The 27557-nt window shown below is 60.9% G+C and overlaps 1 protein-coding gene across 2 annotated transcripts; it reads right to left on the reverse strand.

The window, feature by feature from the left end:
• EMSY (EMSY transcriptional repressor, BRCA2 interacting) lies at window positions 1-26568 on the reverse strand. 2 transcript variants are annotated; one of them, XM_029048101.1, is made up of 20 exons: window positions 26118-26568; window positions 24316-24424; window positions 22041-22140; window positions 20991-21065; window positions 20477-20652; window positions 19736-19885; window positions 19138-19397; window positions 18133-18397; window positions 15705-16001; window positions 15287-15436; window positions 14635-14808; window positions 13299-13435; window positions 12957-13130; window positions 11712-11910; window positions 10706-10870; window positions 9080-9235; window positions 7217-7368; window positions 4977-5528; window positions 3369-3890; window positions 1-1493 (listed from the first exon to the last, which is right to left on the reverse strand). In XM_029048101.1, exons 1-20 carry the CDS (start codon window positions 26397-26399, stop codon window positions 1299-1301), a joined length of 4290 nt encoding a protein of 1429 aa, XP_028903934.1. In that variant the 5' UTR covers window positions 26400-26568; the 3' UTR covers window positions 1-1298. The 2 variants fall into 2 exon arrangements, with proteins under 2 accessions (XP_028903934.1, XP_028903933.1); XM_029048100.2 differs by having other exon boundaries at window positions 19736-19888; window positions 26118-26567.
• Between the last annotated feature and the right edge of the window lie 989 nt (window positions 26569-27557).

Here is a 27557-nt window from a genome sequence, read left to right on the forward strand (position 1 = left end):
TCCTCACAACTGTTGTGGCCATCTGGTCGGAGTTCCTCTAGGTGGTATTTATTCCTACGATACCAACAGTAAAATCACAGTTTAAAAAAAGGCAGCACAAAAATGAGGGGCCAGCGGATGGAGTCGGCACCGTAACGGCAGGCGGGCCTTGCCGATCGCGTGGGTACGGTGCGACAGACCGGCCGGCCGAAAACGCTTGCTTACAGTGAAATCTATACAAAACCGTTAAAAACTCGTTTTTTATATACATATTGTTTTAAAAAATGAAGAGTACAGTCTTCCTTTCGTCAACCTGGTAAAACCGTCTCTGTCCCCGGGCCCCCGCCCCGGGAGAATCGCCATCGCAGGAACCCAAACACACTACTCAAACTGACTGGGTCCCGACGAGGGGTTTCGGTCCGTCCCGGCCGGTAGGAAGGGGAAGAGGGCCGTTCCCGGGCCTGGGCCGAAGGCGACGTGCAACACCCAAAGGGAAAGGCGCGGCGCTCCCTTGGTCTAGCTTGAGCTTCGGCTTCCTTCGGGCCCAGCCCCCACCACGCCCTGGGCGGGCTTCCCCAGGGGCTGGCCCGGGGCCCAGGCGTGTGCCCAAAGCTGCCCTCCGCTCAACGGAACCACAGATACCGCCCTGAGGCTTGCGGCACCGGGAACGCTTCCGAGATGAGGTTAGCGCACGCACGGGGCGGGATGCCGGAAGGCGCAACCCCAAGCCCCTCGGTGAGCGCCTGTCCCGAGCTGCTGGCCGAGCGATCTGCTCCCGGCCTCCTCGCCTCCCACCTCCCCCCGGGGCACTTATAACACCACTGTCTTCTGGGCCTTGGCAGGGCCCCGCAAGTCCCCGAGTCCCATTCTTCCCGGTGCTCCGCTCCAAGCCGAGAGCCGTCCTCCGCCCCGCCGCTCGGAGCCACAGACTTCCATTCTCGGTCTTCCTTTCCGAGGGGTTTTGGTTCCGGAGGCTCCGGCGGAGAGAGGTGGGCCGCTGGATCCGGCCCCGAGGCAGCCGCCGACAGAGGACGCTGGGTCTCGGGCCGTTGGGAGATTGGAACTTTGCCCCACTTTTCCTTTTTTTTTTTATTAAAAAAAAGTACATTCCACTTCATGAGTCTAAAAAATGCTGCTGCTGCTGCTGCTGCAGCTGCATCCCATTGAAGTACCCTGCTGTGTCAGGGCCCGCGGGGGTCTAAGCGTGCAAAGTGCTCAATACGCAGGACCCCTCGGGGGCTGCCCCGGGCGGACCCCGGCCCCGGCCGACGGCCGGTCTGAAAGTGCACTCCAGCGCCCAGCGCCTGGCGCCCGGCCCGCTAGGGCCTCTCGGCCGAGCTCTGCAAGGGGCTGGCCTCCATTCCCTCCTCCGCGCTGCTGTCCACGTCTTGCTCCAGCACTGCTTCGTCCTCGTCCAGCTGCTGGCTGGTGAAGTTGTTGAGCTCCAGAAAACCGCTGGGCTCCACTAGCACGTTGGAGCTGGAGTGGCAAGGGATGGCGTACTGGGGGATGGTCTGAAAGAGGGCACGAGATGCGTCTCAGTGGGCACGGTGCCTGGGGAGCCCCCGGGCCACCCCCCGCTGGCCTAGACCGGATGAAGTCTGCTCTCCCATTTCAGAAACCCAGCTAAGGAAAGTCCCAGGCGGGGGAGGGGAAGGGAGGTCAATCTTGGAGATGCGGTTGGTAAGCCTTCCCAGACTGAGCCCCCCCCTTTTTCCTCTGCTCCTCCTCCCCATCACCCCTCTCCCCGCCCCACAGCACCTGTGCGTAAATGTACACATTTATTATTTTACTCTATTTTATTAATGATGTGTATATAGCTACAATCCTCTTTATTTATACTGACGCTATTGATGCCTGTCTACTTGTTTTGTCGTCTGTCTCCCCACCTCTAGACTGTGAGCCCGTCGGTGGGTAGGGATTGTCTCTCTCTGGTGCCCAATTGTACTTTCCAAGCGCTTAGTACAGCGCTCTGCACACAGTAAGCGCTCAATAAATACGACTGAATGAATGAACGGACCCACAGCAGCCAAGGTCTGAAAAGCAGAGCCCGTCGGGGCTGCTGCTCCAGAAGGAGGACACCCCGGGAGGGGATCACCCCAGGACGGGTTGGGGCTGACCAGTCAGTGGGGGAGGGACAAAATAGCAGCAGTGAGAGAACACAAGAAAGTGGCGCCCTGCTACCCAAAGGAAAATGCTGAGGATTTCTTGATCAGGAGAACACCGCCATCGAGAAACTCCTCACCACAAGACCCCATCTCTGCCAAAATGGCACCGACTCACAACCCTGCCTTGGCCCAGGTCTGCTCAGACCTCGGAAGCACTTCATCCCTAACGCGCACACATACACAAACACCCCCCCCCCCCCCCCCCCCCGGCACCTCCACACTCAGGTACACACAATCCTAGGTCGTTACAGAGCAATCTCCCACCAGAGGAATGGTGCAAACATTTCCTAGTCACCATTTTATCTGGAGGCACCCCAAGAGGCTCAGAAGCAGTGTGGGTATGGGGGCGGGGGGTTGCTCTTGGGGAGAGAAGAGAGGCTGGAACACGTAGGAATGGTGCACTGGGAGCTCAGAGGGAGCCTCCCATCTCCAAAGGAAAACGTCCACAGCGAGCCAGGGTCAGTCCCTCCCTCCGGTGTGTGTCGTCTGCCTGGGCCTGACCATCCTTCTCGGCGATGCCGGTCCCTTTGTCCAACTCCCTGTCCTGCTGCCGCCCCGGCCTCAGAACCAAGGCCTAGCGGATCTATTTAGCAAAGAAGATCCAGGGAAAACGTGGGCCAGACCCCGGGGGGGCCAGAGCCCAGTTGTCTCTTCCTGGCTCTGACCCGCCCTTGCCAGAAAGACTCGGGCCATGGCAGGGCCCAGAGGAACAGAGACCCGGTCCACAGCTGCCTAAGGGGAAGTTGGCTCACCACTGTAAAGTGCTCTGACCTCCTGGAAATTTAAGCCACCCACTTCAGGACCGACCTCTTCTCCCCCTCCCGCCACACCCTCACCCCTACGCACACCTCACGAGCATTAAAACTAGTGGCTTAGAATACCCATTAAGCCCTTACTATGTGCCAAGCACCGTACTGAGTGCTGGGACAGACACAAGCCAAATTATATATTATAAATTATTCCTTTATGTCTGTTGCCCCCTCTAAAGAGTAAACTTGTTGCGAGCACGGAACGCATCTACCAACTCTGCTGAACTGTACTCTCCCAAGTGTTTAGTACAGTGCTCTGCCCGCAGTAAGTGCTCAATAAATCCCACTGATGATGATGAAGGGAAGTCAACTAATGCAACGCACCCGCTCAGAAACCAGAACCGTCTCCCTCCGGCAGCCAGGGCCGACGCAGGCCGGGCCTCCCCGGCCCCGGCCCTCGTCGCCCGCCTACCTGGATGATGATCTCGGCGGGGCTCTCCTCGGCTGCGTTCTGGCCGAGGCTCTGAATGCGGATGAACTGGCTGGCGGCTGCCGCTCCCTGGGGGTCCGCTTTCCGCGGCTGGTGGGGGGGCCCCAGTGCCGGCGGGCTGGGACAGGTCTCGCTACATTGCCGCTGTTGGGGAGCGGGAGGAGCCGCCCCTCCTCCTCCCCCTCCCCCCGCCGTCGCCGCCGTCCGGCTGGAGGACGAGGACTGCGCGTCGACCGCGGGCGGGCCCGGCGCTCCGGCCTTGGGCGGGGCCTCCGCCACCGGGGACTCTACGTTTGGGTCGATCTGGGCCTCCAGCATGGACATTTTCAAAATGTCCGACACCGCGGTCTTCTCGGACGCCTGCACGAGAAACATGCCGGGGCCCGGAGGGGGCGGCTTGGGCCCGCAACCGCCGCCCGCGACTTTTGTGACGGTGGGCGGCTGCGGCCCCTCGAACGTGATCTTTGTAACAGAGGATCCTTGGGCTCTAACTGGCGGCTCCACCTGAAAATCAAATTTGGGTTGCGTGGGTTAACGGCCGGCCGGCCAGCGAAGCCCTCCTCGGCGCCGCCGCCCAGGAGGAGGCGGTTGGGGGCTACCCTGGCCCGGCCCGGGGGTGGGCAGTTGGCCGGGGTACTCGGGGTGGGGGGCGTCTGCTACAGAGTCTCATTTTCCTTTGGAGTTTACACCTCCTTGGGGTGTTGGCGCCCCCTTCTGTGACTGGCCGGGAGCCGCCGCCGTGGCTTTCAGAGGGCCGACGGCAAATCTCTCCCCCTCATTTGTCAAACCCTCATCTCCAAAGCCCGTGGCTTGTCTTTTTAGGGTTCGGTTTTGGTCTCCCAAGCACAAGCCCGCTCTTCTGCTTTGGCACACCGGAGGCAGAGTGAACGAGGCGGTGATGTAAACTACAAAGGAAGGTGCCCGGTGGCGCTCCCGAGGAGACTGCGGGGTACTTGGCTTTTACGGCCACAGAGGATAAAGGTAATGGGCCTGGAAATCAATAACGTTTTATACCTAAAAAACAAAAAAAAAAATAAAAAAATGAAAATCATTAGGGCCCCAGACTCCATAGCCTACCACTTGGTGCTAAAGGCGGTTCAATGGGCTCGGAGAGCTGCCCTAGGCTCCATCCTTTCTCAGGGTGTACACGGGGTGGACCGAGGTCCTTTCCCTGTTGTTGGGGGGAGATTTCCTCAACTAGAGCAGGTTGGCCGCTCCGCTGCCTTTTCATTCACTTGGCTCACAAGCTGGCCCCCAGTACTCTCGCTCTCGGTTCCCCGGGTGGCCGGTCGCCCCCGGCCACCCTTCGCCCCCGTCCGGGGCGGACCGGCCGTGACGGCCGACCCCTCCCCTCGTCCCGGCCGTGCCCGGCGCCGGCTTCCCTCCCCCGGGGGGTCCGGCCGTCCCCAGAGACAACCGCCCATTCCCGGCGCCGACCTCCCACCTCCGGCTCATTCGGGGGGAAGCGGTGTCGACGTTTCGACGGGCCCCTCGATCCCCGCCGGCGCCGCCGAGTCCGGCTGCCCCCACCCCCGCGGAAGGACCTCGGGGAATCCCCCAGCCCAGGGCGAGGGGCAGCCAGCGCGTTACCTGGCTGGCCGGCTGTTTCTCCGCAGAGGCGGAGAGCTGGGGGAGGCTCGGCGGGGGCTGGGGCTGCACGTAGACTTTCTGCTGGGTTGGGGCCTGCTGCAGCTTGGGGAGCTGCTGCGTGGTTTTCACAGCCAGCACCTGCACGACAGTCTGCTGGGGCTGGGACAGCAGGGGCGGGAGCGGCCGCTCCTTGGCCAACACGTGGGGCGGCGGGGGCGGGGGCGGCGGCCCGTCCGGCTTGGGGAGACCCGGCTCCGGAGGGAGAGGGCTGAGTTTCTGGTGGCGGATCGACAGCTGGGGCATCTGCGGGAGTTTGTGCGGGAGGGCCTGGGCCTGCAGGTGGAGTGTCTGCTTCTGTTTCGCCTGGAAGCACTGCAGTGTCTTCACCTGCAGCTGAGGCTGCTCCAGCTTGGGCTGGTCGGGGGCCGGGGTCAGAGCCGACTTGTAGAACAGGCCGGTCTGGGGGTCCAGCGCGTCCATCTCTTCCACCTCGCCCTCCTCGGTGCCCAGCTCCTCGCCGTGCTTGGAGAATGCCGTGTGGCTGCTCAACGCCTACGGGATGGAGAGGGACAAGGGAAGGAGGGACGATGATGCCGCTGAACGGCCTCCGGGCCTGGGCCGCGGGCGCCGACCGGCGCTCCTGGAACCGGGGGAGGAAGGCGGCCCCCGGACGAGCTCCGAGTCGCCCCCTCCTCCCATCCCCACTCCCCCCGCCAGAGCCCGTCACTCTGACAAGCCCTGCAGTCGATGACTGAGTGCCCTGGCAAAGGCGGCCCAGGATGAAGTGTGGCAGTGGCCAGGCGAGTCCCTGACCCCCGGCCTGCTCTCGCCCTGACAGGGGGCCGTCCCACGGGCATGCTGTCGGGATGGTCCATTTACCGGTACACAGCCGCGATGAGAATTAGCTACAGATTCCACAGCAGAGGGTCAGACACGTCCAGCTCCGAGACCCTAAGGGGCGCTTACTATCGAGTGTTGATTCTGAAGCCCCGGGGAGCCTGCGAAATGCTGCCTTCACGGGTCAGTGAGGATTAGCTACCGAACTCCCGGGCGGTGGCGGAAATATTGGATGTTCTTTTGTGGGAGATCTGGCTTCCACTCGTCCACCCCATTCACCAGGCACCTGTAGAGTCCCCGCCCTCCTGCTGGACACTAGATACCATACTGACCAGGTCCCCTGACTCCTGTCAGGCAAACCTGCCCATCAACCAACCTCCCTTCACAGGCTCTCCCCTCTCCCCCAGCTGGAATGTTGACCCATTCTCCTTTCCTAAAACATGCCCCTCTCCTCCCCGAAAGCTCCAGTAAAAGTTCCTCCTTCTTCTGGGGAGCCTTTCCCGATTAGCTCCCTCACCTCCAGCCCCTTGCTCACACTAGTTACCGGCTACCTGGGTGGGAGAGCTGTCCAGGAGCAGCTGACTGGGACGACATCCCGGGGGCACGGACAGAAATGGCTCTCCCTCCACAAGCTGAGCCAGGAGGAAAAGATGCCCTTCCTCCCCTCCCCCCCCCAAGAGTCCTTCCTTCCCCACTCTGGCCCTGGGGGAAGCTCTCTCTGGGGCCAGGCTGCAGAGCTACAAGTGGTTTGGTGTTCTACGAGGCGATGCTTAGATAGGATCTGTGCCTCTAAGTTTTATGCTCCCAGGATACACACTTTTGGCCCGACTGGGTACCTATTAATGTTCATCTACTACTAATTATGATATTGGTAAACATTATGTGCTCAGCATTGTACTAAGCGCTGGTGTACATTCAAAAAAATCTAAGCTATTAGCTCCTCGTGGGCAGGGAACCAGTTGGTACCAGAGTGTACCATCCCAGGTGCTTAGTACAGTGCTCCGCACACAGTAAACACTCGATAAATGCCACGCATTGATAATCAGATCAGACACCTGGGGTTCTCCATCAGGTCAAAAGAGTAGGGACCACAGTTGTCTCTTCCTCCTCCTCCTCTTCCAGTTCTCCCGTAACCCGGCGTTCTGTACTCGGTGAGGGGGAAGTCTCCCGAGAAGCTGGTGGGGCTCATCCCGGGTGGCCAGGCTCTCCCAGAGGGCTCAGAGCGGCAGCGACGGATCCTTCCTCTCGCTTCCAACATTTCCCATTTCAACTGCTCCGAGGTCTCTCTCACTCCAACTGTTCTGGTCCCCCCACTCACCCTGAAGGTACACACCCACCCCTGCATTGCAGGCGGGCGGGCCCCGGGTCACGGGACAGGAGGGGCGGAGGAGGGCGGGTACAACCTGCTGCATGATGTGGGTGATGGCACCGGAAGACGCCGGGATGGACTTCACCACCACCGAGGTCTGCGTGGCCGTCTGTGACTGAGCCACGTGCTGGAGCAGGGTCCGCTGGGGCTGGGATGACTGCTGGTGGGGCTGGGACCGATGGCTGACTGAAAGGAAGACAGGGCAACACGAGGTCAACCCGAGGTCACGGGCATTTCTCCAGAATTCACCTTGACAGCTGAGGCCGCCAACGGCTTCGAAAACACGTATCGGGGATCTCCTCAGAGCAGCAAGCCCCTCGGGGTTACCCTGGAGAGACAGAGAGAGTCTGTTCCCCTCCCCTCTATTCTCCTCCTCTCCAACCCAGCCACGGTACGACGGACCTCGTTAACTGGGCAGTTTCTCCAACCGCCCACGGGACCACATTTATCGATGACTCCATTCAGTCTTTAGCCTCGGGGCCTGTAAGTCGACCCCCGCAGAGGCTGATCGGTTCCTGATGGCGGGAAGGGACCTCAAACCCCAATCTCCTCTTTCTCCTCACTGAGATCAAGGCAGAGTGGAGGTTCCCGGGAATCCCGGCACTGGGAACAATGCCTGGGGGTCTCTGGAGACGCCTGGAGGCCCAGGAGGCCAGGACCCCGCTGCTCTTCCATCTCCTTCCAGAGGGCACATCTGGCTAAAACTCACCGCCCCACCCTCAAGCTCCTTGGCTGCACACATCTGGGCCCCAGTGGTTTTCCCAACAGCACCATCCCTCAGCTCCGGTCCTCAAGTTCCCCACTTTACGTTCTCTGGGGGAGGGCAATGCTCCAGAAGCACAAAAAAAGCACAAGCGTTCAGGACGCGGGTCCTTCTCAATCCACCTGTCTCTGCCCCCCGGCCTGCCAGCCCCAGGTACCGGGGTTATGCCGAAGCGGAGGGCCGGCAGGGGAGGTGGGAGAGAGCAGTCTCTCCCTCACGGTCTGGGTCCACCGTCCCGAGACCGGTTTCTAAGTACGCTGGGTCCCGCTGGGCAAGACTGGCCGGCCGGCCGATAAACATCCCCGCACAGGGGGCACCCTGATCTCTTCCCTGAGCTGGGCCCCTCCCAGCGGGCTGGCGGCCAAGTCTGGCTGCGGGTCGCTGCCGCCCACCGGTCCTAATCGTACATGTCTTGGGCCTGGGCCAGAGAATTCCTCTCTCCGGGAATCTGCATCCTTCACATTCCTGAAGGCTTAGGTCTGCTCACTTAATCCTCACGGAAGAAAACGATCCCGCTTAGCTCTTTAAATCTTCCCTCATCCGTCATCCGCCTCGTCCCTCAATTATCCGCGGGACTCTCCTCTGATCTCTGGCCAGTTTGGATCCATCTCTTGGCTAATGAAGTGTCCAGAACAGAAAGCAGGATTCCAGGTGGCTCTCGCGAGCGCGGGAGAGTAAGCCTCCTTCCCCTTCCGGTTCTGGGCCCCGCACGCTCCGACCAAACCCCCACGGACCCTCGGGCTGCCCGGGGCCCTTGGACAAACCGCTGACTCGCTCTCCCTTCTCGTCCTCTGCCACTTAGGGCTGCCCGTGTCTTTCCAGACCGCTTCCTACTGGAGGGCTGGGCCACTGTGAGCGGAGAGGGCCCGACCTCATGTCCGTGGATCGCAGGCCACCTTGATCTCGCCGCTAGCCCCCAGGTGTGACCCCGCCCTGACCACCCTCCTTCTGCCCCACTTGTTTCCCCGTGCCAAATCGCGGGTGGCTGGCCACCCCGAGGGGGACCGGAGCGGTCAGGGAAAACCTCCCGGGGAGGGGAAGGTGGTCTCCTCTGCCTTGCCCTTGGGCAAACGGGGCCCAGGTAGCCTCCGTGAACCCCACTCATCCCCCCACGCTCCACCCCAGGACACTTACCGGTGGTGATGTACTCAGCCACCAGCTCTGACTCCACCACGGCAATCGAAGGGTTCTCGGGAGAACGCCGCTTGTCTTGGGCCATCTGAATGGGAACGGCCATTTGGCTTAAGTCAATGGTGGGCTGCCTTGGCTTCGATTCCAACTTTTCTTTTACTGTCGAAAACATTGGAGGGGGAGGGAAATTCACCTTTGCTGCACGGGCTGGAGAGACGGGACCCAGGCACCAGGCCGCCAGGGCTTTGGTTTGGCTTCCCAGCCCCTGGGGCCCATGGTGGGCGTTGGCCCTTGACCAGCGAGAGGAGTCTGAGCACGTGCCCTCCCAAGGAGCAGCCCGGCTGGGGAGGTGGGGGAGGGTGGGAGGGGAGAAAAGTGAGGAGAGACAGTGAGGGATGAGGGAAGATGGATGCGCTTCAGGGCGTGACGGAGAACAACAGGGTAGGGAAAGTCAGAGAGGAGCCCGAGGCAGAGGAGGGAGGGGCCGAGACCAGGGAGCTGCTCACTATGTGCACCAGGAGGAAACGACAGGGACGAGAGAGCAGAAGGATGTCGGGGAGAAGAAGAAAACCCGGAAGGAAAGGGGGGCCGGTGGGGAGAGGAAGAGGAAATTCCCCCTTTAACACATCACATAGTACCGAATGTTAGTCCGGCAGTTTGAGCTCCTGCCTCGGAACAAAAATGCCCACGGAACTCCCGCATCCCGGCCCCTGAAAACGATGGCTAGGGCCAGGAGGGAACAAGGGGCAGGGGAACAAGCGGGCAGAAGGTTCCAGTTGACGGAGAGTGTCCTCTCCTCCTCCACAGCTCTTCACCTCCTCTCCCTCAAACCACCTTCCTCCCTTCCAGCCCCACGGAGTCGATCCATCTGACCCCTCCCCGACCTCATCGATACATTTTGTGGCAGTCCACCCCTGCACTGTTCTGTTTTTTCTTGCTTTGCTCCTGCCAGGTGATTAGGGGGGGACAACGGGGACAATGGGTTGGCCCCGCACTCCTCACTGGACTATGAGCCCCAAGAGGGCAGCCTCCTCTGTAACTTCCTACAGCCACCCAATTCAGTGCCTTAGCCCTCCCCTTCCCCCGTCTCTTCCTCCTCTCTGTCTCGGATCCGTATAGATCAGCTCCGTGGTTGGAGGCAGGGGTGGGACTGAGCGGCCGCCCAGGGCTGGAGCCGAGAACGAGCCGGGGCCGGGGCCGCTGGGAAAGGAGCCAGACCTAAGCCAGGCAAGGTGCCCAGAACTCACTGGGCCAGCAGAAGGGCCGGAGCCAGAACCGGGGCCGGCAGTGGGGCTTTGCTGGCGTCCTGGCCGTGGGACCCACACTGCGGAGGGGACCGGTACCGAAAAGGGGCACATGGCCCTCGACCGCCACCCAGGGGTTGCCACGTGGCTGTGCGCGGGCGGAGGATGACTCTGGGGCCGAGGGAGGACCTGAAGGTGGGGAAGAAGGGAAGACGGCGGGAGGAAGAGGAGAGGAGGACCTGCCTGACTGTCCTGACCGCAGCGGGGACAGGAGCCCGGACCGGGGAAGCTAAGGGACCCCGGGAGCAGCCAGGAGGAAAACACGGTGGCCGCTCTGAGTGATCCGCCACCGCCGCCCGGGGTTCGTGATCGCACGGTCTCTCACCTGTCGTCTGCTGGAGCTCCAGCAGAGCTTTGATGGTCGAAGTGGCCGACTGGGGCTCGCTGGACACGTCCTGATAAATGATTGTCGGGCTCGCCTCCATGGCGATCTCATGCTCGGCCCAGTCCTGGCGCCGGGAAGCGATGACGTGAACCACCGGCTGGGAGTCTGCGGCACCAATGGCGAAAAGTACAAAGGAAAGAAAAAGTAAGTTTCTCCAAAAAGAAAACTAGGACGACCCTTCAGATTTTCTCCTCCAATTGTATCCGAGTTTGGTGTCTTCCCCGCCCCAACGCCCTTTTGGGAGCCCGCTGAACACCGTGGCTCGAATCGTTGATCCGGAGACGTCACCTGGCGCACAGAAGAGCTAATGCGCACGCACACAGGCACCGGCTGAAGAGACCAGAAAGTCTGCCCGAAAACACGGCAGGATTTAGTCCCACCTGGCAGCTCATATTTCTGAAACCCGCAGAGTTGCTGGCAGGAGAAAGGACTTCCACAACTACAATTATTACGCACAACGGAGCCTGCAAAATGTAACTGGAGGTCTCTTGTTCAACTCTCGCTCTCTCTCTCCTCTCTGAGCCCGAGATGCCATTTATTCTCCCCCGGCTCCTCCTGGATCTCACCATGCTCTGATGCCGATTCCGGTTCAACGGCCCCCGACCTATCACTATCCCTTTGCACCAGATCCTGTTTCTGAAGGGCTGCTTAGCCGGCTCCATCCGTCTCCCGGCTGCTCGGCGCGCCTCAGGGGTGTGGGGTAGGCGACGGAGAGCCAAACCCGGAGGGCTCCCAGGCGCCGGTGACCCAGACAGGCGGCTCAGAACCCCTGCTGAGACCCCGAGTGATGACTCTCCAGGCAGCTGAGCTGGCTGGGCGGCGGAGAGGAGGGGAGGCCCTCAACCACCCTAAGAGCCACCACGCGGGCCTCGCCCCTGGCTACTTGTTGGGTTGACGAGAGTGCCGAGAGGCATGACGTGCCGGGCGCAGAAGAAGCGGCCGGTACCTTGGGAGCTCTGGGAGGACTCGGTGGAGGAGGAGCTGCTCTCCGTGTAGCTCTGAGGCTCTTCCTTCAGCTCCTGGATGGACGAGCTCCCGGCTTCGACTGCCCGGGACGCCTGCTGCAGTGTTTCCGTCACCAGCTGTCGCGTCTGCTCGCTGACCACCGTGGCCTGGAACGTCACCGGCTTGGGCTTGATCAGGACCTGGGGGAGAGGTGAGACCTGCTGCAGCTCTCACCGAAGTGCCGGCTTCAGCAGCGCACCAGAGCCAGGGGAGGCCCCCCAGGGTCTCCTTTATTCCAGGGACACCTGCCTTGGAAGGAAGCCCATTCCCTGGCCTGTGCTTCCTTTTCACCTCACTTCTCAGCAGAGGCTCCAGCCCCCACTAAGAAGGGGCACCTAGGTCGGGGTCAGCTGTTCTGGCCACCCCCAAAGGAAGAAGAAGAAGAAGAAGACATCTCATCTTCTATTTCCACCCTAACTGCACTGACCTTTCCTCTCCTCAACTCCTCCAGTCTTCAGCCCCTCCTGCCATCGCCAGTTTCCACCCTCCCACTCGGTATGCCACGGTTACTTCCATTTGACTCCCCAAACTATAGATCACATTTGCTGCCCTACATGGCAGGCCCTCTCTCTCCCGAACAGAACATTCATCAGTCCTCAGGAGCTCCAGGATGAGCCCATCAGGGAGTGGCCGAGGCGAATCCTCGACAAGAGCGATGTTACTGTTTCAAAGCCAGACCCCAATGCCCCAAGAGAGTGAGAGTGGGTGCCCTGGGACCCTCGTGGCCGGAAAGCCTTCCTGGCTCCTTTCGAATTGTAGGCTTTGGAACGAACGATCCAAGCCTTTTGGATTCCACGGGTGGGAGCCGGCCCAGGGAAAAGAGAGGAAAGAAGCAGTGTGGCCAAGTGGAAAGAGCATGGGGCTGGGAGTCAAAGGACCTGAGTTCTAATCCCGGCTCCACCTCAGCAGTGTGATCTTGGGCAAGGCACTTCACTTCTCTGTACCTCAGTTCCCTCATCTGTAAAACGGGGATTAGGACTGTGAGCCCCATGTTGGACATAGTCAAGTTGGACCATGTCCAACTAGATCAGTTCGCATCAACCCCGGTATTTAGTACAGAGACTGGCATATGATAAGTGCTTAAGGACCATTTTAAAAAAAAAAAGGAAAGAGAAAAAGGTGGACGGGTGACGGACACAGCCTCAGGGCCCATCTCTCCGGGAGCCAGTCCCGCACGGGAGTGTACCTGGGTCTTTCCCTGCTGGCCATAGACGATCTTGGTGGGGATGATTTTGGTGGCCGGCTGGACGGCGGACCCGATGCCTTTCGGCTGGGTGACGATCATCTTGGTGATCGGCCTGGTGGCGGTGATGATGGCTGGTTTGGCCCCGGCCGGCACTGCCTGGATGGTCTTCTCCCCCTGCAGGGATGAGGGAGGCAGCGTCGGTGCTCAGAACGGCCCTGGCCTCAGCCCGGAGGCCCCACTGACCCCAGCGCAGCACGTCGGCGCCCCACGCGACCGGGTGGGGGGTCCTCCTGGCGCCGCGCCACCCTCCGGCGCCGGGCCCTTCGCCGAACTCCCACTTACCCCCGCGTTTAAGAGCGTCGTGACCACATTTTTGCCCGGCAGACCTTGAATGGTGGCTCCTTTCCCCGTCGTCTTCTGCACAACGATCACGTTGGGCTTGGACGTCATTGGGATTGTGGTGATTTTGGTCGTGGTCCCTTGGGAGAGGAGGAAGAGGAGGCAGGCCGGTTAAACCAAGTGTGGACGTGGAAGGGTTAGAGGGAAGGGAGGAGGAAGAGTGCCCCGAAGCCGGGCTGTGGATTCTGGCTGTGAGGATGGACCGGCCCTGCCTGTAGGGTGTGAGATGCCTGGGACCGACGACCCCAGGTCAGGGCACGACGGAGCTGGGAGCCTGCCCCCAGAAGGCCGGCCAATGATCACTCTTTGTTCTAATCATTCTCCCCCATCCGATTTCCCCTCATTCCCCTCCCTTGCCCTGAAAAGAGCCCCCATGAGCAACTTCAGGGAAGGAAGCTTCTGCCGAGCGCAGCCCTTCTTTCCTCCAACACCCAGAGTCATCGCCCAGGAGAGGCGTCCCTGGTTCTCAAAACTAGGCATCTTCCCAGGTTATAGGCCTAACCCCGCTGGGCCAGCCAACCACCAACGTCCTCGAGGTCCTCACACCCAGAGGCCTTCCCCCACGGGGCCACTGCCGGCATCCCTCTAGTTGAAAGATAAAGAGAATGACAGGCTTGGGGCAGACCCCTGGCATCACAGGACTTCTGAGCAGCTGAACTGACTTCCTAACAAACGTGGATCTTCAATGTGACCCAGTGGAGAGAGCCTGAGCCTGGCAGTCAGAGGACCCGAATTGTAATCCCGGCTCTGACACTCGCTTTGGTCAAGCCCCTTAACTTCTCTGTGTCTCGGTTTCCTCATCTGTAAAAGGGAAATTCAGTATCTGCTCCCCCTCCTACTTAGACCAAGAGCTCCATTTGGGGCAGGGACGGTGTCCAACCTGATTAACTACTAACCTACTCCAGCGCTTAATACAGTGCTCGACACGGAGCAAACACCTAACGAAGACCAGTTATCATCACCTATAGACGAACCTTCCTTTCAGGCTGAAGCGCTCGTTGTGGGCAGGGAATATGTTTAATGTTACAGAGTACTCCCCCAAACACTTAGTGCAGTGCTTTGCACAGAGTAGGTGCTCAATAAATGATTATTAGTAATGATGGTAATAATAATAATAAAGAATCAGAGAGGCCAGGCACTTCTGCTTCAGAATAGGCAGACTCGTCATCCGACCCAACCCCCGGCCACGGGGACAGGCTCCCTCGCCCCAGCCGCTCGGGCGCAGAGGACGGCGAGACCCCGGACCACCCCCCGTGGTCACCGCGGCCGGCCCACGCACCAGAAACAATATTGCTGCTGATGATCTTGCCTCCCAGGGTGGCGAGGGACTTGGGCACCACGGTGATGATGCTCCCGCTGGTGGTCTTCACGTAGGTGGCGGCTCCGGGGGTGGCCGTCATCCGCGCGCCCAGCGCGGGGCTGACTGAGGGCCGCGTGTAGGTCGCCTGGGTACCTGCGGCAGAGGTGAGGATGGGTCGACGGGGCCCCATTTCTGGGGATTCCGCGCTCGACTTCCCCGGCTGTCCAACCACCCACTGGCTGTCCAAGCTCCCAGCCGTCGGGCCGGAGTGGCAGCCAACTCTGCTCCGCGAGGATGCTTGAAGCCGTCCCCTCCCGCTGACCCTCAATCACACTCCAACCCAAGGGCCCCCCGAGGGGTCTGCTGATGGCTACTCCCCGCCGTAGGGTAGCAAGGCTGACTCCTACCCGGAGAGCCCAGCAAGCCCAGGCGCGCTGGTCCGGAAACAACTGTGCCCCGGGTTCCATGTCCAACAGGAAGCATCGGAAAGGTCGGGCCCATCCTAACCTGCGGTGAGGACTTCCTCCTCGCTGACCCTGTTCTGTTACTCAGTCTCATGTGGTCACTTCGGGGATCCTGCTCCGTGCTCTTCTGCTCCTAGAAACCGGGATGGCTCCCCCAAATAACTCACCAGTGGGGGTGGTCACCAGCTTGGTGGTCATGATGGCGCCGTTGCTGCTCACCACCATGATGGGGGAATTGCTGCTGCTGGGCAACGTGGCGGTGACTGGTTTGGGCAGGATTTTACTGGGCTGGACCTGCTGGGTGATGATCTTAACCCCTGGGAAAGAAGGAAGAGGAGCAAGGGGCCGGGTGGGGGGTAGAAGCAGCCGTTCTCTACGATCCCTGGTACCCGGTCGCCCCTGGAATCGCTCCGCCTGTTTCTTTCGATTAGACGCTCCATCCCGCCGTACTGACCCCACGTTACACTGGAGAGTTCGCCAGGGCTGGACTGCTCGGCGACAGGCCGGGGGAGAGGGAGAGCCCTGGTTCGGTTCCCTCGCCCGGGAAATGCCAAGAGCGAGAGGGATCCCGGCCGTCCCCGCTACCTGACTCCTGCTTGATCTGGATGGTGGGCTTGGTGGCCGGAGGTAACTGAGACTGCGGTGGCTGCGGCTGCTGCTGAGACAATGGAGAAGGCTGGCCCAGCTGCTGCTGCTGCTGGGGCTGCACCTGCTGCAGCTGCTGCTTGGGGGATGACTGCTGCTGCTGCTGCTGCTGCTGCTGCTGCGGCGGCTGCTGCTGCTGCTTGGGGAATTGCGCTAGGATCTGGGTCGGGGGTCCCACCAAGCTCTTGGGAGAAGGAAGCCTGGTCGATGCCACTTTAATTGCCGAGGTGGAAACCCCTGCAAAAGAGCAAGAAGAGAAGCGACTGAACCAAAGGGGGACCCACTCCGGCACCGAACTAGGATGGTGGGGTGAGCGGGTGAGGGAGGCCAGGCTGCCCGGGAACCCTGGTGCCCAGGTGAAAGGGGAGAAAAAGACGGTTCGCCGGGTCAGAGCGGAGCCCGTTGGGGAGACTGCCGTCTGGGTGTTGTAGACTACTCATCTGGCCAAGTCACAGGAACAGGGTCGGAAACCTGGCAAGCCAAGAGGGCAACCTGAATCATCCGGCGACCGGGGAGGCAGAGGGCTAACGGGTTGGGCTTCGGCGGAGGGCAGAGTGCCGACCTGGGCCGGGGGGATGGGGAATTCAGGGAGACTGTCAAACAGGAAGGTGCAAAGTTGAGGGAGCTCTAGAGGAGCAGAAAGGATGCAGGAGTCTGCGAGGAGCGGGCTCCCAGCACAATTCCAGTTCGGTCTCCCCCCACTCTCACCGAGAAGCCCCTCGGGAAGCGAGGACTACTGTGCCCTCTCCGCATCGCAAACTTCCTCAGCCCTGGGCTCGGAACCTGATTGAAACCACAGTGTCTGGGCTCTGGGGGTGCCTGGAATGGAAAATGAACCTCCTCCCTCAGGAGACCCAAAGTCCCCCCGTCACGTTCTGCTACCCTCTGGGACACAAGGAGTGGCCAGAGATGCCTTGTCCACTTAGTCTCAGTCGAGGGAAAGGAGCGTGAGAATCCAGGGCCCTCAGTCAACTGCTGGGAGGGCAATTCCGGAAGAAGAGGAGGAGGGAATTCTTGCAGTCCCCATGGAGGTGTGGCGAACACACCGAGGAAAATAAGAATGTGAAATATTAGCCTGAGATACGCATTTCTCTACTCTGAGGGTCCGAGAGCCCCTGTCCAGAATACTGCATTTTACCACAGACAGGACAAGGATCCTCGGATGAAATGTTGGAAGGACCAGCTGGGGCTGCAGCTCTTCCTCCCAATTTTCTGACCATTTGGGCAAATTCTGGTTCTCTGGAGGAGGAGGAGGACGAGGAGAAAGAGGAGGAGGAGAAAAAGGGGAAAAAGGAGGCGGTGGCATGCCCACAGCACTGACGGTTTCTGCCCACTCTGATATTGGATCTGCCTGGCTCTGGCAGGGAGAGCACACTTTCTGTTTTTTAAAGTCACAGCAAAAGCTAGCCTTAACCATCTTCCTCCAGTTTTTAAATGTTGAACTGGACACCAACCTGGGAGCAGAAAACAAGGAAGGCATTAGAGGTTGAAAACGCTCAACCTGGTGGACTCACTTTCAAATCAGACAGTTTACTACTGAAGGGCAAGTTAAGGTGGGCTTTTGCTCCAGGCAGAAGAAAAAAACGGCTGAAAAGGAAGATTAAGGCCTACAGCTTCCTAGTTTGGCCTGAGGTGGCTGGTTGGCGGGGATCAGGCCGGCAGAAGGCAGCGGCTGTTTCGCCCCTCTGAGACGGGTGCTTTCGAACGAGGGGTGCGTGACTGCAGGGTCTCGGTTCCTCTGGCCTGCGCTGCTAAAGCCCTGCCGGGGAATTCTCAAGTGTTTACCTGCCCGGCCATTCCCGTGCCTGGCCACCCTCGGCACGGAGATGCCTCAAGGCTTGTTTGGTCATCTTCTTCTTCACTGCTGTTCTATCTTCTTTCTCTCTTGCTCCTACTGTACGGACACCTTGTGTGCAGAGCTCACGGGCGGACCATGAGCTCCCTGAGGCCAAGGACCGCCACGCTTTCTACTTTCATTGTGTGCCTTCAAGCGCACAGGACTGCGCTCAGCAGGCAGGGGGTGCCCAGTAAATACGTTCCAGTGGGGAAGGTGAGGTTAACGATGGGGGATGGCTCACTCCAGGGCAGTGCTGCTCCTGACCCACTGTGAATTAGCAGGTAAAGCTTAGAGAATTCGGTGGTATTCCACGGAGACAAACCCTGGCTCTCCCCAAGCCTGGTACAGTTGGGGAGGACAGGGTCTCCTCCCAACGGCCACTAGCAACTGCCTAAAATTGGAGCTGACCCACGGGTGGACCCTGCTCCTTCCACCCGGTGGGAGAAAGACCCTTTCACAGAGACCCAAGCAACGGCTCCCGCCCAAACCCTCCCGGCCCCGAGAAACAGCGCCGGCCGAGCCTTCGCTCACCTTGTGCTACCGTTGACATGACGACCGACGGGGTGGACGACACCACGGCCGTGACGGCGATGGTGTTGGGGACGGGGGACGGGGTCGAGCCGCTGCCACCACTGACCAAGCTGGACTGGGAGGCGGTTATCACCACCGGTTGCTTCTGGGTGGTGGAGGCGATGACGGACGTGGGGACGAGTTTGGTGACGGCTGCGTAGTTGTGGGACTTGGAGAGGATGTTGGGGACGAAGGTTGAGCTCGGAGACGTGGTCACTATGATCACCTGGAAACAGAAAGGGTCCGTCCTTATGCTTCGCCCGACACCCGTCAGGCGGCCCGGACCGGCTGGGGAGGGGGGCCGCATCCCACGAGGCCACAGGAAAGCTAGAGTTGGCTTCCCTGGCTACCTCTTGGCCATCTCGGGCCTGACCGGAAAAATCTGTGGATCAACTCTGGGAGGCCAATCCCTCTGATTTGTTCGGAGACCTGAGAGGCGGCCTACTGGCTCCCAACTCCCAGCTTCTCATTTTCATCCCCGAGACGGTATCTGTATCCCTCTTTCCAAACGACCCCAGAGACGAACAAGCGCGCGTACACTCCCCTCCCCTCCGGCTGCCCATCAGCAGAGTCATCTTCAAACTCCAAAGACGGTGCTTAGCGTGACATGAAGTGCCGGGAACGGGACCCCTAAATGAAGAACCCTGATGAAAAGCAGTATGGCCTGGTGGATAGAGCTTGGGCCTCGGAGTCGGAAGGAGCTGGGTTCTAATCCCGGCTCTGACATTTGTCCGCTGGGTAACCTTAGGCAAGTCACTTCTCTGTGCCTCAGTTAATTCACAGGTAAGACGGGGATTAATACTGCGAGGCTCAAGTGGGATAAGGACTGCGTCCAACCTGATTAATCTGTGTCTACCTCCAGCATTCAGTATAGTGCCTGGCATATAGTAAGTGATTAATACTAACAAATATTAAAAAGCAGGGGGGTGCACCCAGAGGGACGGGGGCTGGGTGGCCCTCTCGTACCTTCTGGGTGGTGGTGTTGGTGGTCTGGGTGGAGGGCTTGGTGAAGGTGATCTTCACGGGAGACATGTGCGGCGGCAGGGAGTTGGCGATGCTCTGCATGATGTTGCTCATCTTGGGGCTGCCGCTCACGGGCACCGCGATGGTCTTGGAGACGGGGACGACGGCCTTGGGGACTTCCTTGAGCACCACGGGAGAGGAGCTGGAGGAGTTGGTCCGCCTGCGCTTCCTGGGCTTCTCGTCTTCGTCCGAACAGCTCACGCCTGGAAGCAGATGACGCTCGTCCCGGCCGGGGCCCCGGCCTGCGAAGGGAGGCCTACCGTGCGGCGCCTCACGGCCATCGGCTCCCACGGCGACCCACGGCTCGAAGGTCACTGAGGGAGCTCAGGGGCTTCGGTCTGCTCGTGCTAGTGACCACGCGTATTCCCGACGGCACCCGAACCTCTTCTCCTTCCCCGGGATCTCCCAACCGAAAGCGCACGGGCCAAGCGCCTGGCTTTCCCCCGCACCTACTCTCTCCACACCGCGCTGGGAGGAGAGGGGCCCCGATCTCAAGGGCACCCGCCCGGGCGTCTTCCCGCCCGCCACCGGGAACACTCACTTTTGACGTAGACGGTGCTGCCGCTGGGCAGGACCACGACGTTGGAGGCGGGGCTGGCAGGTCGCGGCGACTTCACCGTGGCGACGCTGCCGCTGGGAACGGGGGTGGAGGTCGGGGTGGACGTGGTGCTGGTGTAGGAGTAGCAAACCACTACTGGAGAGGGGAGACAAGAGCCCACCCCTCGGGTCACCGCTCCAGGTTGCTCTTTCTTCAGACTCCGGCTCAACCTCTGGGTCCCTCTACGACTCTTCTCTCCCCCAAGGACGTCCTCCGCCATCGGGAAGGGACAGACCGGCGGAGTCTCGGCCGCACTCCCCCTCTCCCAGTTGGGACCCAGGAGTCCTGCTCAGCAGAGTTCGCTCCTTCTCCAGGACGGAGTTAGGAGCGTCCAGTGCCGTCTGGCCCTTTGATCCGGCCCCAGCCAGCCAATCCCATCTCTGCCCATGAACTCCCGGTCTGTCCCGAGGCCTGGTTGTCTCTCAGCACCCTTTCCCCTCCCCCAGTAAGTGGGCCCAGGGTAAGGATCACGTGTCTTCTAGCCGTTCCCCGGGGACAAATTCAAAGCCTGCCTGGTGCCAGAATAAATCCCGGCACAACTGACTGGAAGCCCCCGTGCTCCACGGCCACAGACCGGGGGTCCACTGGCCCGTCCCCTTCTCTCGCCTCCAGCGGCAGATGGGGACGACGACAGCCCTCTTTGCCCACCTGCTCCACCAGGTGTTGGGGGGTGCCCCGGCTCACCATCTTTGTTTCCGGTTTCGGCGGGCACGGGGAGAGCCGCGTTGTGCTGGATGGCCGCGTTGGCCACGGCATTCGCCGTCACGGTGAAGGCGGTCTGGGGGACAAGGCGGGGCATCAGGGGCACCAGGCGGCGGCCTTCTACAGACCACTCGGAAGAGCTGTCGGGCCCCGACATGCTGCACACAAGAGAACGCTGGGTCACTTTTTAAAAAAATTTTTATTTCTTTTAATGGTATTTAAGTGCTTACTATGTGCCAGACACTGAACTACACACTCTGGGGTAGAGTATGTCACTCCATTGAAGAATGAACCCGGTTCACCTCCGTATCCCAGGGGCTCTGGAGTTCCCAGCTGTTCCCAGATCTCTATCCTCCATGCCACTACTTCACCCCGATGCCCGGCCGCACCCCCGCAAGGAGACCAGGCGGATTCTATCCGCTCGGGACCCCAGAGGACTGGCAGCCCAGCAGAGAGGGCACTTTGGAAGTCACCCGGGGCAGGACTAATAGCTTACTTATGTGCAATTGTAGTTAACCGTTCATCGTTGACTGCCCGCCGCACCTCAGCCCGGTGGCGCTCCGTGGAGATGCTGTCAGGAAAAGAAACCAATAAACAAAGAACTAAATAAATCATCATCACTCTCACAGATCCCATACAAGCCTACCCAATCACCTAGACTTTACATGGCGGGCGTCTGCAGAGGATAATGAGTCGGGGGCCACTTGGGAACCCTGGAAGCGGACGGCGACAGGGCAGCGGCCCTGTCTGACTCAATCTGCGAGCCGGATGTCGCCCGAGTCCCAACGGGTCACCGACAGCGGCCCCGTGGGCTTTCCCGGCGCTGACACAACCAACGTGAGGGCAGCACGGACGTTCGGCCCCCCCATACACCGGCGTCCCGCCAGCGGTTCCGGGAGGGAAAAACACCTTGAAGCTCAAAAGCGGGATCTCCGAGGGAAGAGCAAAGGCCCTGGATTGCTCGGGGTGGACTCGGGTCTACGTCTGGAGTTTGACTTCAAACCCGGCACCGTTGTCCCTGAGGCTACGATCGAAGGAGGGGGGAAAGAGTTTAAACTGACAGAGGCAGTTGGATTGAGGAGCCAAAAGACAAACTTTTGAGAGACGGGTCGCCGGCCCGCGGGATGGTGAGGGGGGACTGAGCTGCATGCCACCCAGTAGTCTGAGAAGCCCCAGAGCAGCCCGTTCCTGGGTCGGTGGGGGGTGGCCCAGAGCCCTCATCCGTCCTACGATTATGACGGCTCAGTTCCCGGCTGCACGGCGACCCAGAGCAAGTGTGCTGTTCCCGAGCACGCTTTCCCTCGCTCACAGTTTACCACGCCCTTTCCCTCCACAGGTGCCCGCCCCACTCCCAGGGAGAACAACATAAACCCTGCCAGTGAAAGGAGAGCTCCATGAGAGTGAACAATCCCCGAGAGTTTCAAGTCTGCCCACCCGACCCCCTCGTGAGGCGGAAGAGCGGTACCCGCGGCACGCAGAGAGGGACAGGAGGCATGCCGTCACAGCGCCCGCGACGCAGGCCCGGGAGGGGTCTTACGGCGCTCACCTCAGCACCTTCGACAGCTCACCCAGCAGGTCCTTCTTCTCCTTGGTGAGGTCGCCCTGGGCCCGCAGGGCACTGATAACACCAGCGTAGGCCTCCAGTTCTAGAAGGAAGGAGGGAAGCCGGTCAGCCGACTTGGGCGTCCCCAGGTGCAGTCCGGGGCGTGAGACCAGCTGAAGTGGCAGAGACAGGATTTTTCCAACCGGAGGCCGAAGGGACCTTCGCCTCAGAGACGCGGTAGGCTTCTTTCCGGCTCCCGAGTCCCCTCGTGGAGAGGCCGGCCTGACTGTCTTGGTGGCCACAGATTACCCCACTGAAGTCACAGTCTACCCACCCACGAACACTAGCGGGAACGGGTCTGGGCAGGGGCCGTGTTAAATATCAAAAGTTCCCCGATTCTTGATCGTTCCACAGATCGGCCCTCCGACATCGCCGGCGTCGGGATCGGCGGAGGGTCGGCTGCGAGGGGAGCCCGGGACCCGGTGCCTTCCTCCCACGGCGAGACACGCAGGGCCGGACCGAGTTCCGGGGGCAGTGGGAGTAACGCCATCTGGTATGTGCTTCCTGGGCGAAGCACTGGGTTCCCCCCTCTGAGAACGCTGGGGCTTTAGGAGAGAATCAGCTCCTTGAGGACAGCGACTCTGTCTCCGAGGTCTACCGTGCTCTCCCAGTCGCTTAGTACAGGGCCCCGCACACGACCGGTGCTCCGGCAATACTAGTGATCAAGAGAACGAATGGGACCATGGGAGCCTAAGTCAGTCGAAAGTTTTATTGACAGTTCTGAGAGAGCCTAAAGTTGAAGAATCCCCAGGTCGGTGCACCAGGAAGAAACGCTTCGGGTTTCATTTTTTGGCTTCTCCACTCCCTCCCGTCTGAGTCAAGAGCGCTCTTCTGCGTCCCCTAGGGATGGCCGAACCGAGCCACGTGGAAAACCGGAGGGAAGCGGAGCTGCCCGTTCTGCCCCGGTGCCCTCCCCGAGGCCCTGGACGATTCAGTGCCTTTACCAATAACGCGGCCAGGGTGGCGTCCAGCCCTGCCAGCTCTCCGCCCTCACCCCCGGGGCTGGGGATCACCACGGTGATGACGCACCCCGGAGGATCACCGCTTCCTTTGTCAGTCGGATGCCACGGCGGCTTTGCTGACACGTGCTCGTGCTAGAATTAGGAACGTACTGACGGCTTAAGGCTTCGCTTTTACATTCCGTTAGGGCGCCCTGAGGCAGGGCCCCATCGACCCAGAAACCCCCATTTGCCATCCTCCGACGGAAGGAAATTCTACAACTATTGTTACCGTCGCGATGGCACCGCTGGCGGCTGTGGGCAGAACCCGACTGCGGTGACCCAACCACGAGAAACGGGGCTTGGGAAGGGAAAACCGGCAGCCAGAGGGCCGGAGCTCCTTCACCACCAATCAGTCGACCAGCTCAAACAAGAGTATTTATTGAGCGCTTCCTCTGTGCGGAACCTGGGAGAGCACAATCGAGTTAGGAGGGTCCAGCCCGGCCTCAGGGTGCTTACAATCTAGCGGATCTAGTGGGACGGTGTGGGGGGGGATACAGGGTGAGGGTCGGGAGGGCACGGGGGGAGGGGAGGAGGTAGATAACCCCCCTCCCCCAACTCCAGCTTGACCCAAGGGAGTCAAAGCCCAACCCCTGCCAGCTCAGAGTCCCTTCACGGCATCGAGAAGGCGGGGAAGGTGGTGGGATCTGACGCAGCTGGGCCGGGCAGAGCGCCACAGCTGGACTTGTCTGCTTCTCCTGGGTTCAGGATTTGTTTAGCCTGTTTCTGTGTCTGCCTCGCTCTCTCTTTCCTCCTCGAGCTCCTCTAACACTGAGAGCCCCTCATGAGCCAAGGCGGGAGACCAGGTCTGAATTCGCCATTTGCAACAGCGCTTGTCGAGCACCAACTGTGTGCACTGTATTGTGCCCGGCGCTTGGCCATAGACAATTAAAGCGAAAAGACAAAGATCTGGCCAACCTCGGGATTCAAGCCCACGGGCTCCTTCCGGACGCCGCGAATACGCTGCCCTGAACACTGTAAGCGCTCCGTGCGAATTACTGCTGATACAGAAGGACTAAAGGCTCCTGGTGACCACGCGTAAAGCCCTCTCCGTCCCGGAGTTGGCCAAGGAAAGGGGCCCCGGTGGCCAAACTGCACGTCTTAATGCCCATTTTAACTGCTGACAACCACAACTGACTGAAGGCGAGGCCCCGCGCCTGGGCTGCGGCGCAGGGATGGGAGGGGCAAGCCGGGGCCCGGAAACGGGCAGGTCACCGTACCCAGTTTGCGAAGGATCCGCTTGCACTCATCCCTGCTGAAGTCCAGGAGAGTGGGCCACACAACGGGCATCCTTCGTCCTGGCGCGCGGCCCCACGGAGCTCGTCCTCTCTGCGAACGAAGAAACACGGGGGGGGGGGGGTCACCAACGGCCCCCGTGGCCGCCCCCGGGGGGACTCCCTCGGGTAACGATGCTAACGATGGTATCTGTTAAGCGCTTACTAGGTGCCAAGCACCGTTCAAAGTCCTGGGGGAGATATGAGGTGGTCGGGGTGTTCTACGTGGGGCTCGCGGTCTTCATCCCCATTGTACAGATGAGGGAACTGAGGCTCTGAGAAGTTGAGTGGCTCGCCCGAGGTCCCAGAGCAGACAAGTGGCAGAGCCGGGATTTGAATCCGTGACCTCTGACTCCCAAGCCCCTGTCCTCGGACCGCCGGGGTGTTTGGCGGGGAGGATGCCGCTCGTTCCTTCACCCCGGGGAGGGTCACACAACTGGTCATTCGGGGTCCGTTCTGGTGTGGCTTCCCCTGTCGGGGGCGATGCCCGGGGGGCGGGTTCCGGGGGGTCCCGCGGGGGCCGGGGAGAGTCGGGGTCTCTGACTCATGAGAGAGAAGCAGTATGGCCTAGTGGCTAGAGAAGCAACATGGCTCAGTGGCAAGAGCCCGGGCTTAGGAGTCAGAGGTCACGGGTTCTAATCCCGGCCCCGCCACCCGTCAGCTCGGTGACTGTGGGCAAGTCACTTCACTTCTCTGTGCCTCAGTTCCCCCACCTGTCAAATGGGGATGAAGACTGGGAGCCTCACGTGGGACCACCTGATGACCCTGGATCTACCCCAGCGCTTAGAACAGTGCTCTGCACATAGCAAGCGCTTAGCAAATACCAACATTATTATAATTATTACCCCAGCGCTGAGAACAGTGCTTGGCCCATAGTAAGCGCTTAATACCAACATCATTATTACTGTAATTATTACAATACAGAGAACAGTGCTGGGCACATAGTAAGCGCCCAACAGATACCACCATTACTGTTCTCGGAGTCAGGAGGTCACGGGTTCTAATCCCCCCCTCCGCCCCTTGTGAAGGGAGGCCTTGGGCATGCCAATTCACCCCTTCGTGACCTCGTCTGTAAAATGGGGGTGGGTCCAACCCCAAATGCCGGGATCCTCCCTGGGGGGCGCTGAGGACAGTGCCCGGGAAGGTAGTAGGCGCTTGGGAAATAGGGAGATCAGGCCAACAGGCCAAGGGGGCATCGAGGGCTCGGCTCCCAGACGCCCCCGGGGCGGCAGGCCAAGGGGGCATCGAGGGCTCCGCTCCCAGACGCCCCCGGGGCGGCAGGCCAAGGGGGCATCGAGGGCTCCGCTCCCAGACGCCCCCGGGGCAATAGGCCAAGGGGGCATCGAAGGCTCCGCTCCCAGACGCCCCCGGGGCAGCAGGCCAAGGGGGCATCGAAGGCTCCGCTCCCAGACGCCCCTGGGGCGGCAGGCCAAGGGGGCATCGAGGGCTCCGCTCCCAGACGCCCCGGGGGCAACAGGAAAGGGGGCATCGAGGGCTTCGCTCCCAGACGCCCCCGGGGCAACAGGCCAAGGGGGCATCGAGGGCTCCGCTCCCAGAAGCCCCCGGGGCAGCAGGCCAAGAGGGCTCCCAGACGCCCCCGGGGCAGCAGGCCAAGGGGGCATCGAAGGCTCCGCTCCCAGACGCCCCCGGGGCAGCAGCCCGGTCCTGGGGGGAGGGGGGCGGGATGGAGGCGGGAGGGGCCACCGCTCTCTCCCCGTCCTCCCGGCCCGGGCCCCACGACGACCCACCTGTCCGCCTGCTCGGGGCACATCGAAAGGCTCCCCCGCCGGTCCCGGCGCACCCCCGCTTCGGTTTGTTTGCGGTTCCCTCCCGGGGCCAAGATGGCGGCGGGCCCCAGGGCGCAGGCGCCAGCGCGCGCGGGAGGCTGGGGGTTGTAGTTCTCCCGCCCGCCCGCGGGGCGGCCCCGCCCCCTTCCCCTGGCGCTCCGCGGGGCTCCGCGCGGGGCCTGCTGGGATTTGTAGTCGGAAGCTCCGCGTCCGGGCCGGGCCGGCGAAGGGGACGCTGGGCATTGTAGTTCCTGGCGCTCCCGTCTCCTCGGCCGGCGGCCCGCGGAAGGGGCAAGATGGCCCCAGTCCGTCTTCCTCCCCTCCCTGGCTGGCCGAGGTCGGCGTCCGGCTGAGGAGGGAAGGCGGGGAGGGTGTGTGGGGGGAGCGGGGTCCGTCTGCCCCCCGCGGCCAAGGCGGCCAGGAGCCCCCTCCCCCCCCCAGCGCTGGAGAGGCGGGAAGGGGATGACGTCACTACGGGTCCCCAAGAGGGACCCGTTTCCCTCCTTTCCGCAACGGACCGGCTGGAAACCGCCCCCCCCCCCCCCCCCATTTAATCATGTTGGGATGTGTTAAGCGCTTACTATGTGCAGAGCACTGTTCTGAGCGCTGGTGGAGATCCAGGGTCATCAGGTGAGGCTCGCAGTTAATCCCCATTTTAATAATAACGTTGGTATTTAGTAAACGCTTACTATGTGCCGAGCACTGTTCTAAGCGCTGGTGGAGATCCAGGGTCATCAGGTTGTCCCACGTGAGGCTCACAGTTAATCCCCATTTTAATGATAACGTTGGTATTTGGTAAGCGCTTACTATGTGCCGAGCACTGTTCTAAGCGCTGGTGGAGATCCAGGGTCATCAGGTTGTCCCACGTGAGGCTCACAGTTAACCCCCATTTTAATGATAATGTTGGTATGTGTTAAGCGCTTACTATGTGCCGAGCACTGTTGTAAGCGCTGGTGGAGATAATAATAATAATGTTGTTTTTTGTTAAGCGCTTACTACCTGCCGAGTACTGTTCTAAGCGCTGGGGTAGACATAGGGGAATCAGGTTGTCCCACGTGGGGCTCCCAGTCTTCATCCCCATTTGACAGATGAGGGAACTGAGGCCCAGAGAAGTGAAGTGACTCGCCCACGGTCACCCAGCCGACAAGTGGCAGAGGTGGGATTCGAACTCATGAGCCCTGACTCCAAAGCCCGTGCTCTTTCCACTGAGCCAGGCTGCCTCTCGGCGTGATCATCAGATACAGGGTCATCAGGTTGTCCCTCGTGAGGCTCACGGTCTTAATCCCCATTTTAGAAGAGGAGTGTCCCCCTCCCGCCTCCGCCCCCCATTCCCCATCCCATCCTTGCGTATGGAGTTTGTCAGCAGGGCTCCCCCCCGACCCAGGGGGTAGGAAACCCGGG

This window comes from Ornithorhynchus anatinus, chromosome 20 (assembly GCF_004115215.2).
Source record: "Ornithorhynchus anatinus isolate Pmale09 chromosome 20, mOrnAna1.pri.v4, whole genome shotgun sequence".
In the NCBI taxonomy this organism is placed as follows: Eukaryota; Metazoa; Chordata; class Mammalia; order Monotremata; family Ornithorhynchidae; genus Ornithorhynchus; species Ornithorhynchus anatinus.

Excerpts from the sequence above, each read along its gene's own strand:
- EMSY (XM_029048100.2), bottom strand. The coding sequence starts at position 26,399 with ATGCCCAGCGTCCCCTTCGCCGGCCCGGCCCGGACGCGGAGCTTCCGA. Across the intron at positions 21,066-22,040 it reads GAGCTGTCGAAGGTGCTGAG|CATCTCCACGGAGCGCCACC; the intron begins GTGAGCGCCGTA and ends TTTTCCTGACAG. Across the intron at positions 5,529-7,216 it reads TCACCCACATCATGCAGCAG|GCGTTGAGCAGCCACACGGC; the intron begins GTTGTACCCGCC and ends TCCATCCCGTAG.